We start from the raw sequence: 16,496 nt of genomic DNA on the forward strand, positions 1-16,496 counted from the left end.
AAAATGACCCGGCTGAGTTTTTATTTTCTATATCTTTGCAAGAAATTATTTTAATCATTCAGTATTCCAGGTATTCCTCAATTAACTTGTTTTTGATCATCACAAATCCTCATTTTAATTTTTTCTTTCTTACTTTTTTAATAAAAATCATTTTTGTATCACTACCCTTCTAATGCGCAACATGGGTCAAAAATGACTCGTATTCATTTCCTATGTAATTTCAATCATGGTTGAGTGTTTCTTTGCTGAATCTTTAAAAGAAATGTATTTTATCATTCAATTATTCCAGGTATTCCTTAAATATCTTGTTTTTGATTGTAAAAAATCATTATGTTCATTTTTTCTTTCTTACTTTATAAACAAACACAGTTTTTGTCTGTCTACATCAATTTTACACACATGGGTCAAAAATGACCCGTATTCATTTCCTATGTAATTTCAGTCATGACTGAGTGTTTCTTCGCTGAATCTTTGAAAGAAATTTATTTTATCATTTATTTATTTCAGGTATTACTTAAATATCTTGTTTTTGATTTTCTACAAATAATTATGTTTATTTTTCTTTCTTACTTTATAAACAAACACAGTTTCTACATCAATTTTGTTTATTGTTGTCTGAATGTTTGCTGGTGTGATTTTATTATTCACTTGCTTACCCAACAGCTATAGCAAAAATAAGATTTATAGTAGCAGCAGCCTCATGTGTATAAGTGCTTAACATTAACATTTACTCACAGAATAATATGTTTTAGGGCAATTCCAGCGTTATGGACGTGACATTTGGAGTCAAAACTTGAAATATAAATGCTCAAAGAATGCATTTAATAGCAACATATTGAACCGTCTATTTATATATTCATAATCCCTTACTAAAGGAGTCCAGACATTAGAAAAATGTCAGTCTACTCAACTGTTTTATTTTTTAGATGAGGGAAATATACAGCGTTACGGACGTGACAAAAAAAGTCACTAAGTTTTGGGTGACAACATATTTTTTAAGAATTCTGTGAATTACATTGCGCAAACCAAAAGTAATACTGCCCACCGAATAAAGAAGGGTTGGCTCTCCACAGAGCATAAAATAATAATTTTATTTCATTTTTCGTGTTCGCATTAATGAGGAAAAAACAACGTTACGGATGTGACAGTTTTCCGTTACGGATGTGACCGGTCTGAAAGCGGCACAGAAGACTGGTTTAAAACTGCTTTAAAACTTTCACAGAGACCTCAAGCAAGCATGTACACCACCAAATATTGAAATCTGGGATACCAGTATGGTAAGACTCCACAATTGATCAACTTTTTACTAAACTTTATACAAATGTAACGTTATACTCTGTAGTGCAAAAGGTTATAGATTAGACCTATTTCTCATGTTGACAAGCATGTGCGTTGTTCAAGAATCAATTTAGAGACCATGATTTTCCTTCTTACAGAACTGCATGCTAAAATACATTGACAAATATTAATGTTTATCATAAAGCAGTTTAAAATCGCATGTTTTCCCCACAGTCAGGTGAACCGATTGACACTATTGCCAATCGCAATCATGTCAGTTTTATGTTTTGTGTATGAATGACCACACGGTTTTTTTCGTCTAGTTTTCAGAGTTTAAAGCGGAGTCTTGAGTCAAAATGATCAAACTTTATTTCAAGTCAAAATTATTGCAATCGTATTATTTTCATTTTGTTTGATCGCGCGGATTGTGATCATTATAGGCTAGGCTATTCATTTTTAACCAACAGGTAACGCGACATCCCAATTCCCGAGGGAAGTGTCCTATGAGACACAATGCTCTTCTATAAGTTGTACTGTATCATATAGGCCTACCTTTTGATGTTCATATTTCGTTCTCTGGCAAGAGGAAGAGAAGATCGATTCATGTGCGCCTGATCCGCCGCTTACAGGCGCTGCAGAAGCTAATCTGTCACACGCCGTAGGCTATTAAAGAGCGACATCTATTGTTTAATTTTTGAAAAAAAAAATAATAAAATCGACTGAATTTGAAAGTTAAACCTTTTTCATATTAAAACTAACAAAGCACAAAGAGTATTGCGATTATTGGGTATGTTCTGATATGGTAAGCCTGAAACAGATGATAGCAATATAAAGAAGCAAACTCATAGGATTTAATATGAAGCGTCCGTAACGGTCACGTCCGTAACGCTTATTATGGTTGTTCACAGCAACGTAGTGAAATGAATTGTTGATCCTAATAAGCATAAACATAATTTAGCTTTGCATATAAAGTTTCAAGTTATTTGCATTTATAATTGTTATATGACATAAACTTAATCATTAAAACGTTACGGACGTGACAGAGCACTGAAGCGTCCTGACCTCTTTATTCTAGCCCTTATAAATTCATCAGGCAGTGCTGTTATGACTAAATGAGTGTATTTATTTCTCAGGCATGTATCCATCTTTCTACACAATGCTTACTGCTAAAATTAAAGTTTAAAAAATGGGGTCTTTGATCCCTTTTTTGAAAGCATGAAATATGGTTGGTTGAAAATTTAATTTAAGCATTGTTACTTACCACATATATTGTGGATAAACAAGGCAATTTTCTTAAAATTTCTGTTAGAGCACATTAATACAGTATATTACAGACCTAAATGGACAATTTAAAAAGGGTTTTGTTCTTTTGGTTAAAACTTTTTTTTTTCATAGTAAAGATGACCTTTGCGTGGAATTGCCCTTTAACGTTAGGAAACCTGATCATGGAGAAGAGAGTTCAAATAAGAACAGATTGTGCTAAGAGAAGAATTTCACCAGAAGCCAATGAGGTCTCCATGAAGACATCTAACAGATCTCAGCTTTCATCTCGAGACCAAAAGGTAATAAAGAAACATGTATTAGGAGCTCCAGACTGGGCCTGTCACTGATCAATCTCCTTCACCTCACAGAACAGGGTCAGGGACTGCTGGCTGGTTCAGTTGCTGAGAAACAGCCATTTGAGCTGTTGGCTGCGTGAGATCCTTGCAGGCAGAGTCGCACTCCAGCTGCTGACAGCCGGCCTCTTCCTGCTGTTTGTCTGGCTCATGGCGGAACTGCATGTGGTCCTGCCCTGCCTCCTTCTGTGTGGCTGCCTCTTTAATGTTCCACTCAGGAAGGCAGTGAACACAATCTGGACCTGGATAACATCTCCTGCGGGGGTGGAGAAGGTGGCCCACACTGATGGATGTGCTGAAAAAGCGTGGTGATAGACAAAACCTTACCTTTACTGCAACCTCACTGAGACTTGCATGTTTTTGTATGGAAAATGAAGAAGGCTTGTGTTTAAAGGTGTTGTTGATAATGATTTTACTTCTTTAACTTTAGTTAGTGTGTAATGTTGCTGTTAAAACATAAACAACTTCTGCAAAGTTACAACGCTAAAAGTTCAATGCAAAGGACTACAATAAACTGTTTAAGGACTACAAAAAACGACTGGTAGGGACTACAACAAGCTTCTTCCTGGGTTAGTGACATCACTAACCCTAAAATTTACATAAACCCTGCCCCCGAGAACACACACAACAAAGGGGGTGAGGCCATGCTGGGCTGCTTTAGAGAAGAGGAAGAGTTGTTGTAGTAAAGTGTTGCTGCCATGCCGTCATTTTATGCCGGACTGCTTCACAAACGAGGGTCAATTCAACGCTGGATTTGGACAAAAGATTAACATGACGGCACATGCTAGTCGATGAGTTGAATCAACTCCACAGCAATTCTAAAAGTTGTAACTTCTTCCCGAGTCTCTCCATCAGTGTCCGAATCCGGTTTGAACAATGTAAGGATGAACACCGTTACTGACAATTGTCATTTTGGCTGCGTGAGATTCTCCAGCTTTGTTGTTCACCTTTGTTCTTTTTTGCTGTTGTTGAGCAACCGAAGCTGTTAAAGCTCCGCCCACTTTTGTAAAGCTGCAGAGAGCAACAGTTCATTTGCATTTAAAGGGACACACACAAAACAGCATGTTTTTGCTCACACCTAAATAGGGGCAAATTTGACAAGCTACAATAAAAGATCTGTGGGGTATTTTGAGCTGAAACTTCACAGATACATTCTGAGGACACCAGAGACTTATATTACATCTTGTAAAAGGGGCATTATAGGTCCCCATTTTTAGCATTGACAGTCTTTAGTCTTGCTGGTCATTGAAATGTTGCCAGGCAAGACATGTTCCTTGACCAGCTGACCTTTTATTGGTCCTGAAACAAGATTATACCCTTTTGATCAAACACTAATAATGAACTAAACTAAAACCCAACTAATCTCGAGTCGAGCAAAATGCAACATTGATGAATTGGCTCAACTTTTACTAGCAATGTAAACTCTGTAAAGGTGTAGTACTTTTTTATGAAAAGTAATGCGTTACATTACTTTTGTGTTACTTTTTCTCCCCTGGGCTTGCTTGTTTGTTTTTTAATAACAACAAAAAATTTCTATTTCTGGTAAATGTTAAGGCCCTTTCACACCAAAAGTGAAATGAATAATCCCATGGCTGAAGGAAATGCATATTTAAGCCTGTACAGTAGAGGGCGCAGCTCAAACAAACCTTTCAGCTGTGCTGCTATTCTGGAAGAATAAGAACAGGATACAGGAGAAGGAAGTTCAACACTCTCATTTCTAAATCTAATCTAAAGTAATTTTTGCTTATTAGGATTGTTTATATGATATCATTGAAGGTCAGCAGCAAAGACATTGGTTAATAAAGTGAGATTACATACATAAACTATATTTGTGTAATTTAATATAGTTATTACAGATGTTTCCTTTACTAGTTACTTGAAAAAAGTAATCTGATTATGTAACTCAGGTTACTTGTAGTGCGTTACCCCCAACATTGATGGTAACTAATAAAGTTTTAATAATCATTTTAATTATATGAGAATAGGCAAGACCACAACTATGATAACGGCACATAGGAAAGATATAGTTGGAATTACAATATTATGGGAAATTTCTTTGCCAAAGGAAATCCATCAGATGAAATTTCAGCAATGGTTAATGTGACCAAACCTTAAGGTCTATAAACCTTAAAATTTCAAAGATTTTGTCTTGACAAAAGTTAAAAAAATGTAGTTACATGAATTTCATTTTAATTACATTCATCTGAATTGCATCCTGTTTGCGTCCTCAATTCAAAGTCAGGAAAATATCCCTAAAATCTGATTGAACATGTCCTACTTGGATGGAAACCATATATGTAAAATATAAATGTAAAACACAAAGTCCAGATTACTTCAGTTTTATATGCACAAAAAAGCAGCAGAGCCAGGACTGCGATTTGATCGATTAAACACATTTATTCCAAGTCATTAAACGAATCAATCATGTGAAATTTCAGATGGTACTTCAATCAGCTGAAAACAATTTCAGCTCATTGTCTGCTTTTGGTTGCATTGAAATAGATCCTGACCCAGCAGGGCTGGAGTAGCCATGACAACAGACCACGGATTGTCCTTGTCCACATTTTCCAGCACTGGCAAGTTACAGAGCTGCTTATTTTAATGTAACACTTGGAAAAAATTGGTTGAATAACATCCAGAACTTTGGTCTGCACCACTTTAATTAGCCTGGTATTTATACGGTTGCTAAGGGACACAAACACAGAGGAGGCAGAGAGTTTTCTTCCATTTATTAAGTTTGAAGCCCACTTATACAAAACTCATGAACTGCTTTTAGAACACTTTGATAGCTTTCCCGACATTTGGAAATAAATTAAGGAGAAGTAAACAGCAACACACTAAATAAAAACATTAAAAATAATGAATTATGACAGGTGAATATCAACGTGAGAAAATGCAACCCTCACAGAAAGGCATTGTTTATTCACATGTGCTACAATTTTAGGTAACAAGTTGTTAAACAAATCCAATAGAATCAGTTTTAACCTTCTAAATGATGTTGGGGAACTTCAAACAAGTGCAATTCTTTAATATTGAATCAACATCTTCTACTTGGACTATTTGTGTCAGTTGTTTTGTTATCCAATGAGAAAATGACTGGTGGATTACATTGCCTCAGACGGGTTATTACTGACGTGTACATGGGTCATGCAAAGAAGTGTTATGCCGTGACACTTTTCTCCTGAATTATTACTATCATAAGACATAATAACAGCACGTTAAACAAAGGTCTATAGAGTTTTGCTGTAAATCCCAGAGGTATTATGAAAACAGAACATGCAATGCCGTTTGTAAATGCAGCTGTGCAAATGTGTGCGTGTCACGGTATCCGAGTTAAAATCCCTTTTCCAGCTTTGTTCATGCTGACCTAGTTTACTGACCATGGATTGTGTCCGTGTTCATGTTAAGTGTCTGCTGACCTGTGATCAAGCACCCTGACAGAGTTAAGTGTGTGTGAAAGCCTCTGGTCTTGAAACATCAGAGTGTAGCGAAATACACAACAAACTTCAATACTTACAATCGTCACTCTTTCTTTATGAATCAACATTAATGTTCAATAATCAAAGAGTACTGAATTAAGGTTTAATAAAATGCTTATATATCAGGACACTACTGAGATCTTTGCGTAAGAGAATGAGTGTGTTTTGCTCTGGGTTCTTCATAGAACAGTTGTTTCCCAAAGCGGTATTATTATTATTACTCATGTTAATAAAATACCAATAAACAAACAAGCAGAGCAAAAGAAAAGAGAATTCGACTGGTCACAGCAAAATTTCTGTACACAAATATTAAGAAAAGAGAAAGAAGTTTGGCAGGGCGAGTAGAGAGATTTTAGAGGGGAATTGGGAAAGTAAAGTTGCCCCAGATGGGGTAGTTTTCCGAAGGTTGGGGGATGGAGGGTGTGGTTCTGGGTGGCAAGCCGCTCACCTCTTCTTGGGGGCTTGGGCCGTACGGGGTGGGGTCACAGGTCGCCCTGAGTTGACCCCACCGTACTGATACTTTGCCTTCTTTTCTGATGGCTTCAGTATCTGAGAAAGAAAATAGAGTGTGTGAGTGCATTGTGTATGTACAATGTGTGTGTGTTCTGGTATATATGGTATATGAGGACACAAATGTGTTTAATGACATGGGTATTACAATGTAAACATGGTTAACGAGGACACTTCCCGTGTTATTGTAAACCAAATGGCTTAAAAATATAAACTGTGTTTTTTTAAAAAAAAGAAATGTGTGTGTGAATGTGTGTGTGGATGATGACACACCTGAAAAGAGCACATGAGTGACTCATCCACACTCATCATTCCACCGGCATTGTCAAACTCCCCGCAGTAATTTGGCGCTGAGAACAGAGTGACCAGCTGACGCTTTGCAAAGAACTCATAACCATCTTCAACAACCTGCAAAACATGACACACTCACTGCACAAACTAAAACACATCCTACATATAGAAGTCATAACCCACCTCAACAACAATTATTCGAAGTTGCCACATGGATAGTGGATACTGATTGGTTGAAATGAACTGCTACCTGATGTGCCCTGCAGATTAGGTCCAGATCGTGGCGGTTCAGGAATTTGCTGACTACATCGGCACCGAAAGTGAATGAAACGCCACGATCGTTCTCCCCCCATCCCTGAACGTCCTTATCTGGGTCCGACCACAGCAAATCACACAGCAACCCTGCAAGACAAATGCGTCTGTGATAATATTTCATCCCATCTTCTTGAATTTATAATAAAGTTCTGTTGGTTGTTTAAATAATGTTTTTATTAGTGCTCAACCAATATTAAATATAAATGTAATAAAATGTTTTTAATGGCGAATACAAGTACCAACATCTAGAGCAGATAAGGGTTATTTTCAATAACTAAAACTTTTATTAAAAATATTTTTGTTAATTAAAATAAATATAAAATAAAATATAAATACTACATGAAAAACTGAAACTAAAAAAAAAATCTTGCCTTGGCACCTAATTGAAATAATAATAAAAACAAATGACAAAAGCACATTAATAAAAATTAAACAAATTAAAATTTAAAATATAAAAATAAAAGCTACTTCAAAAAAATATATATTAAATATATTTAATAGTATATAAATAATACTAAAATAAAAAAATAAAACTATGGCAAATATAATTGTAAAATATAATACAATTTATTTGTAGGAAATGCTAAATTTATATCACAAAATGTACTAAAAAAAAATGAAAATGTTTTTAATAAATATATATGAATATTTTTAATAAAAAAAGAGGATTATTCATCGTCAAGGCTGTCAGATTTTAGGTGGAACTGACACTAATTTGTCACATGCGCGTACACACACACACCTGTATCTGGGACATCAGTTGGTCGCATAATCCGACGTATCTGTTCCATTGACTGCAGATCAGGAGAGAGACCTAGAAGATGGACACAAAAGACAAAAAAAATCAGTCAGAAAATAAGTGTCACAAAGAGCATGCATTATTATTTTTAGACTCATTTGCCCTATTTTATCAGCCAAGAGTCACTTCTATAAAACTATCCATCATTTGTTCACTCGTTCTCACCTCCATGGCAACAGAAAATCTTCTCATCTATGATGGCAGCGATTGGGAGGCAGTTGAAGCAGTCTGTGAATGTCTTCCAGAGTTTTATGTTGAACCTGCGCTTGCCTACGACAGACAAATGTACATATTCATAACAATACAGCATTATGCATGTCCTGAATGTTTGTTCAGTGGGTGAGAAAATCAATCAATAGATTTCAAATTGTCTGGTGTGGGTGTGTGTTAATGCTTGATGTGTTTATATATGCATGTATATATGTGCTCAGATGCTCACACTCATCATAGAAGCCGTAGATACGGTTGATGGAGGCGCACTCATGATTTCCCCTCAGGAGGAAGAAATTCTCAGGGTATTTGATCTTATAGGCCAGTAGGAGGCAGATGGTCTCCAAAGACTGTTTCCCTCGGTCCACATAATCACCCAGAAAGAGATAGTTTGCCTCTGGTGGAAAACCACCATATTCAAACAACCTCAACAGATCTGTGTACTGCCCATGGATGTCACCTAGAGACAGAGAGAGAGAGTTTATATGATTGACATCATAAATCAATAAAGTTACATGGATTAAGTTAAATTAGGCTTCAAGTCAAGAAAAGAAAAAAAAAGAAAAAAAAAAAAAAGAAAAAAAATGGTCAAAAGATCTTAACACCCAAAATTCAGGTTAATGACTCTGGCACACACACACACAGGGGTCTCAGGTGTGCCATAGAGAGAAGAGAAATGACCTCAAACCTATCCTCATTACATTCATATTTATATCCTGCTCTACTTACACTCAGATTTCCAAAACCTTGAGAGATAGAGGGGAAGGGATGTAATTAAAATGGTAGAAATGTTCCCTGCTCTGGAGAAAGAGAGTATCTAACCTACCACAGATTTTAAGTGGAGCCTCCAACTCCAGCAGGATGGGCTGGCTGAGGAAGATCTCTCGAGATTTAATGCAGAGTCCTCGAACTTCTGCTTCCGTCATCTGAACGATCTTCCCTGGACGACATCCTCGCACTGAAACAATAGACATCAAAATCAGTTAACATCTGGTTAACATTGATTTCTAATCCATAAGTGTAACGACTTTACTGTAGCCTCAATAACTGGGTCAAATGTGTGATTTTCTAATCACTCAATTCACAAATCGGCACACGTACCATACAGTCATTCACTACAGCATATTGCACACAAAAATAGACACTCTCAATTTGGCAAACAGACTAATCTTTTTTGCTCTGATATGATTTATTGAATTTTTACTCCTTGGAAACAAAAGGCATGTTTATAAAGTGCTGCATGAGCACTTCAGAGGAAGAACTAGCAAATGGATTTGGCAAAGTTTGGACTGCAACATCAAATCTTTGGAAGATATTCAGAATTTTGCACAAGGGATGTAACTAGATATCTATGAGAAGAACTATATTTTTGGTTTGTTTTCTGAGTTATGACTGGGGGAGGGGGGATCGGTCCTTATTATTTTATTTATATTAAATAAGTTTCTTTTTTCACACCGGTTTACGGTAGCATTTCAGATAAGCGCTATAAACATTTAAAACCATGGCTGGTAACTTAATATGTTGGTCAGACAGGTCTCTTCCTGTCTAAGTGGGCCAGAACAGGCTGCAAAGTGGGCTTTGTCAATAATCAAAAGTCTTGCTGTACAAGATGTCAGGCTGACAATGACACCTGACACCTTTATCCAATCAAGGTCTAAAGCCCCGTTCACACCGCCAGCGACACGCAGCGACAAATAGACATGATCCCATTCATTTTCAATGGAGGGCTGGTGACTTCCGGCGACAGTGAGCGTTGGCGTACAGAATGTAGACGTGTCAAGCGATGCGAGTCACATGACAAAGGTTCAGAAATGTAACTTTATGCAAATGAGCAGCGTATTTCGTGAGCGACAAACAATTGGAGTGAAGACTGTCAGAGGAGCTCACGTTACTGTCTCGAGTGCAGGCAAGACAGAGTTCCAGAGCAATTTCACTGTTTTATATGATTCGACAGTAACCACATACATAGATTTAATAAAATAATGCCTGGAAAAGAAACTATCGGCAGTCTTAGTAAGTTTGTTTCTTGCATTGATATTTTGTGTTAATTAAATGATGCAGTGAGCAGTTCAGCACTGCTGCAGTTCATATTACAGTTTCCACTGCATTGTTGATTGTTAGGGACAAGAAAATTGATTATATATCAAATTTGAATGACGCTTTTAGTGATATTTGACAGTATATGAGTGAGTTTAATTCACTGATTTATCGATCGCTATTCGCTGAACTGGTTAATGATTTAATGCACTGAGCACTGCTGTAGTTTATATCACAACACTCTGCAACAGCAGAATGCTACTTTTAATTCTTTTAAATCTAATTCCTAGTCAAATTAAAATATCTTTGTTTATATATCATTTGTGATTGCATTTTCTAAAGATATGACAGCAGACGAGCGACATACAGCAACAAAGTCGCTGGCCGTGTAAACAGGGCTTAATGGTGGCAAATACAAAATAAATAAAAAAATAAACATTGATTTAACTAATCTTTAATTGATAGTTTTCTTTTTAAAAGATTCTTATGATTTACACTACTTTTATATAAACAAAAGGGTTTGGGGTTATTAAGAAATTAATAATTTTATTCAGCAATTTTATACTGCATTAAATTGATATAAAGTACTTTAACATTTTTACAAAATTTTTTTCATATAAATACTGTTCTTTTGAACATCCCACAATTTTAGCAGCACAACTTTATAAAAACAAAACAAAACTGAGAATAAAAAAATAGAGTGATTTCTGAAGGATCATGTGACACTGAAGACTGGAGTAATGATGCTGAAAAACTTTACCATCACAGGAAATTACATTTTAAAATATATTAAAATAGAAAACAATTATTTTAAAATTGTAGTTATGTTTCACTATATTACTGTTTTACAGTATTTTTGATTAAATAATTGCAGCCTTGGTGAGCAAAGGAGGCTTTCAAAAACATTTTAAAAATCTTGCCAAATCCAGTGTACGAAACAGCAGTGTACATATCAGAATAATTAACATTTTAATATGTCATATCCCGCTCACATAGTATTGTCAGCTGTTTATGTGAGTGGGAATCTTGAGAGTGTCTGGAATTCTGCAGGAATGTTCCCGCTTTGACAATTGAAAGTGTCTTACTGTTAAACAACCATTTTGCAGAGCAGTTTGTCCAAGAAATTCATTCGATGGAGAGAAACTATATGTGAGAACCTGTAGCTATAATTCACTCTGAGATGGGGAGAATGACAGATTAGAAAAGTGTGTGTGTGTGGAGAAAAAGTAGAATAGCTGAGAGACAGAATATATGTCACCGAGAACGAAAAGTTGTGCTCTTTCCTTACAGCCATGATTATGGTTATATAATAGCACTAACCATTTTAGTCTTCAGGCCGTCCACCCTCACAATAACCCACACACACCAGAAATGTTGAAAACTCTTTGAAAAGAATGCTGTAACCCCAACTACTGTGCGTGTCTAAGTGCAGAGCACTTTATGAGATTGCAAGCATGGTGCCTTTTTTACAGATTGAAGTGTGTGTATACGTCTATGAGCTGATGAAATATCCCTGTTATTGCAGCATGACTAAACATAAGGAAAATTTGATTGTGTATATATGTGTGTGTGTGTGTGTGTTCGACAAGCCGCAGTCCAGACCAGTCTAAACTAGATTATGAGCTGGCCAGAAACAACTTGTTCAAAGTAGCAATCGACTACAATTTTAAAACTAATTCCTCGCTCTGATTCCTTGTTCATCATGTTAGCGTCACATTACATAATAGAGAAGAACGAAATGACACAGACAAGCTAAACTGATTCCCACTACAGCATTTTACAGCAATTCACAAGATTATCCAAGTCCTGACAGGCAGACATTAGACGGCCCTCCCCGACCACCGTGGGTACAACAGCAGGCCGCTTGATCTTCACAGATAGAGCAGTGTGATCGAGACACACAGATGGAACATGAGAGAAACATACAGAGATGTGTTTGCGAGACCATGAAAATCGAAGTGTGAGGAACCGAGAAGTGGGACGCTAGGGTCACAGATGGCATTGCTGAGTGAGGGTCAGCAGGAGGGTGTTGGGACAGATGGACAGGCACGAGGCCATATCGGTTATCAGGGTGGTGCAATAATCCATGCCGCTTCCCTTTATCAAATGTAAGTGAACAGCAGAAGTTTGTGTAGCAACAGAAGTCACTGAGATGGACAGAAATAACCCATGGTGGATCCTAACGGAAGTCCTGAGACAGAAACATTGGTCGTTCTACTAATACTCACAAATATCTACTATATGGGATAGTAAATGGTTACAGCACCTATAAAGTCAGAAAAGTAAAAGCCAAGGCACATACTAAAGCTAACAATCTAGTCTACAGAGGAAGAATCATTACTGAGCAAAACAGCCATAAACCAGATTTCAGAAGATTGTAATAAAATATTTTGAAAATTATGAACGTTAAGTTCAATGTAATGTTCTGAAAATAATACATGTAACACTATGACACGAGTGCATTTTAAGATTCGGGAAACAATACAATTTAACAGAGAGAAATTCATTAGCATTTCATTTAACTTATTCACTTCATACTGAGGAAAAAGTTAATCTTTATATCCAAGTTAAACTTTAGAAAAGTCACACAGTAAAGTACAGGAGAATACAGTGTAACGTTCGTACAGTGTAATATTATGGAGAAAATATATAGTTTTCATTACCATTATGATGAGGATTCATTGTAACTAAGGAGAATACAAAAGTAATGTCATAAAGAGAATGCAGCAGTGGCTCCTGTCCTGAATAAATTTAGGTAGGGCAGATTCTGGGTCTTAGCGCTAGTTTAGGATAAACAGTTTGGAAGCTTTATATTCTAATCGCTGAACACATGCAGACACTTTTGGCAGAGGTCTAATGTCCTTGTGCAATTCAGCCTGAGGGTGGCGCTCATAGATTTATACTTTTCAGTGTTGCCAGATGTACGATAATTATCGCTTTTGTATGATAATTTTGGGCTCTATACGATAATGAAAAAAATCCCATAATGTACAATAATTTCAGAATTTTGTGACACCAAATGATGGTCGTTGTAATCATAGGGCTTCTATACACATTCATCTAGCTGTGGATCCGTCCAATCATTATGGAGAATGACTCTATTTCACGAGCACAAGTTAACGTTCCTGTCGCGGCACTTGGGTCAGTTGTTTCCAAGCTGAGGTCAGTTTAGCATTAAAGTTTAGAAAATGAGTGCTGAAAAGGTGGAGACAGGGGAGAGGCGAAAGTTGTGTAAAAAAGTTGTTGGTCTAGATTTGTATTTTGTGCGTTTGACTAGTGTGCGATAATTTTCTTCCAAATACGATAATTTTGAGCTTTTGGTACGATACTTGGATATTTCCAATCTGGCAACACTGGCTCAGAGCACACTCTCTGCCCTGCTCAGTATCATTCATGATACCATGCATTCAATTTTAATATATCCTGCTCACTTTACAACTTAAAATAGTCTAGCAAATCTGAAAAATAGGCTATGTGTTGCATAATGCTGAACACATTGTTATTGTTTCAGTTTATATACTTTGGTAATTCAGATGAACCATGGCTGGAATGCAGTGTAACATTACTAATAGAATATAATGTGTAACCATATGAAAAGAATATAGTGTTTCATTATAAAGAAGATTCAGTATGTTCCTCAGAGGAATACAATGAATCATTTTCATAATCAAGCAATAAATATTTTCTTCATAACTTTACACTGTATTATTTTAGTAAAATCACACTGCATTGTATTCTCCTTGTAACACTGTAACGTTACTATGGAGAATACAAAGTAAAGTCATAAAGGGAATACAGTGTAACATTACTAAAAGGATAGTATAACGTTTGGATCAGAATATTTATTGTTTGATTATTCATTGTAGTTCTCTATACAATATAATGTTATTAAGAGAAAAAAAAACTATGCTAAAAGAATAGCGTGACGATGTACGTTACACAGTGCATGCATTGTACCATTAAAAATACGATTCCGTGCAATATTACTATAAAACAGTGTAACGTTAATAAGAGGATTTAGAAAACGCACTTATAACATTAATTAAGAGTATGTTTATGAGAAGTACACGGAAACGGTGTATACTAAATATAGTGTCGAATGGAGAATCAGAATTACGTCGGTTACATTCGCCTGAAGTCAACGACGCAGCGGACACTGCATCGTCCTGCCCTCTCTCTCATTTACTCGGTTTCTTTGAACAACTGATGTATAAACTGCAGGCCCTCGCGCGTCTCATTCCTGCTTCGCAAAATAAATCCAAGGTTAGACCTAATCTGAAACTCCCAGCGCTGGTATGAAGGCTGTCCAAACCTCGGGGCCACAGGCAGCCGTGTTTGTAAACAGGGCGCAGAGACGCGAAGCTTAGCTCTCTCTTTACGAGCACAATTTTCCATTCACCGACAGAAAAACAGATCACGACAAATACCTAATTACCAGGTATGTTTGTGTAAACGTTAACATGTTTTCACTTTCAAAAGTCTTACCTTCAAGAAGACGAGAAATGAGACTGTCAACGTTTAATTCCCCCTCCGCCATCTTCAGAGCCGAGTTCTGCATGCAGAGCTTCCAGCAACGGCCGCTAGGTGGCTGTCACAATGACGTCATTCACTTAGTTACAAGCAGTTACGTCGATATTAATGACCTTTTCATGAATATTTAATTGCTTTGAAGGCCAACTTTTGACCTGTTGAAAACAACTTAATTGTTAATGGTACTTTCTATTGTTTAACGTCTTGCTATTTTTGTATTTGGTTTTCCTTCCATGTGGAATTTTAATCAGAGTAGGGTTACACTTGGCATTTGTTATTTTACTTATATTTTATATGTATAAAATATATTTGGTCATGATACTGTGTGAGCTTGAACAGAGAAGAAGAGAAACGAGACACAGAATTTAAGAGAACATAAGCATTATAAAAGTTCACCAAAACACCAAAAAAAAAAAAAAAAAAAAAAACAATTAAATAAATTATATATATATATATATATATATATATATATATATATATATATATATATAAAATCATATTGCAATTCTCTTATTCTGTAACAAATACTGGTAAAAAAAAACAAAAAAAAAACAAGTCAGTTACAGGCTTGGTTTAATAATAATAATAATAATAATAATAATATATATATATATATATATATATATATATATATATATATATATATATATATATATATATATATATATATAGTACAGTCCAAAAGTTTGGAACCACTAAGATTTTTAATGTTTTTAAAAGAAGTTTCGTCTGCTCACCAAGGCTACATTTATTTAATTAAAAATACAATAAAAAAACAGTAATATTGTGAAATATTATTACAATTTAAAATAACTGTGTACTATTTAAATATATTTGACAAAGTAATTTATTCCTGTGATGCAAAGCTTTCAGCATCATTACTCCAGTCTTCAGTGTCACATGATCCTTCAGAAATCATTCTAATATGCTGATTTGCTGCTCAAGAAACATTTATGATTATTTTCAATGTTGAAAACAGATGTGTACTTTTTTTTTCAGGATTCCTTGATGAATAGAAAGTTCAAAAGAACAGCATTTATCTAAAATACAAAGCTTCTGTAGCATTATACACTACCGTTTAAAAGTTTGGGGTCAGTAAGAATTTTTATTTTATTTTTTTGAAAAGAAATTAAAGAAATTAATACTTTTATTCAGCAAGGATGTATTCAATCAATCAAAAGTGGCAGTAAAGACATTTATAATGTTACAAAAGATTAGATTTCAGATAAACACTGTTCTTTTGAACTTTCTATTCATCAAATAATCCTGAAAAAAATATTGTACACAAATATTTTGTACAATTGTACACATTAAATGTTTCTTGAGCAGCAGATCAGCATATTAGAATGATTTCTGAAGGATCATGTGACACTGAAGACTGGAGTAATGATGCTGAAAATTCAGCTTTGCCATCACAGGAATAAATTACTT

At 35.6% G+C, this 16,496-nt stretch overlaps 1 protein-coding gene across 1 annotated transcript; it reads right to left on the minus strand.

Annotated features, from left to right (window-relative positions):
* Positions 1-5,389: 5,389 nt before the first annotated feature.
* On the minus strand, positions 5,390-15,105 carry ppp1cb (protein phosphatase 1, catalytic subunit, beta isozyme). Its single transcript, XM_067367437.1, has 8 exons — positions 15,021-15,105; positions 9,325-9,456; positions 8,728-8,958; positions 8,454-8,558; positions 8,232-8,303; positions 7,425-7,576; positions 7,157-7,291; positions 5,390-6,922 (listed from the first exon to the last, which is right to left on the minus strand). The coding sequence occupies exons 1-8, from the start codon at positions 15,091-15,093 to the stop codon at positions 6,818-6,820; spliced, it is 1,005 nt and encodes a 334-aa protein (XP_067223538.1). The 5' UTR covers positions 15,094-15,105; the 3' UTR covers positions 5,390-6,817.
* Between the last annotated feature and the right edge of the window lie 1,391 nt (positions 15,106-16,496).

This window comes from Chanodichthys erythropterus, chromosome 18, assembly GCF_024489055.1.
Source record: "Chanodichthys erythropterus isolate Z2021 chromosome 18, ASM2448905v1, whole genome shotgun sequence".
Taxonomy (NCBI): domain Eukaryota; kingdom Metazoa; phylum Chordata; class Actinopteri; order Cypriniformes; family Xenocyprididae; genus Chanodichthys; species Chanodichthys erythropterus.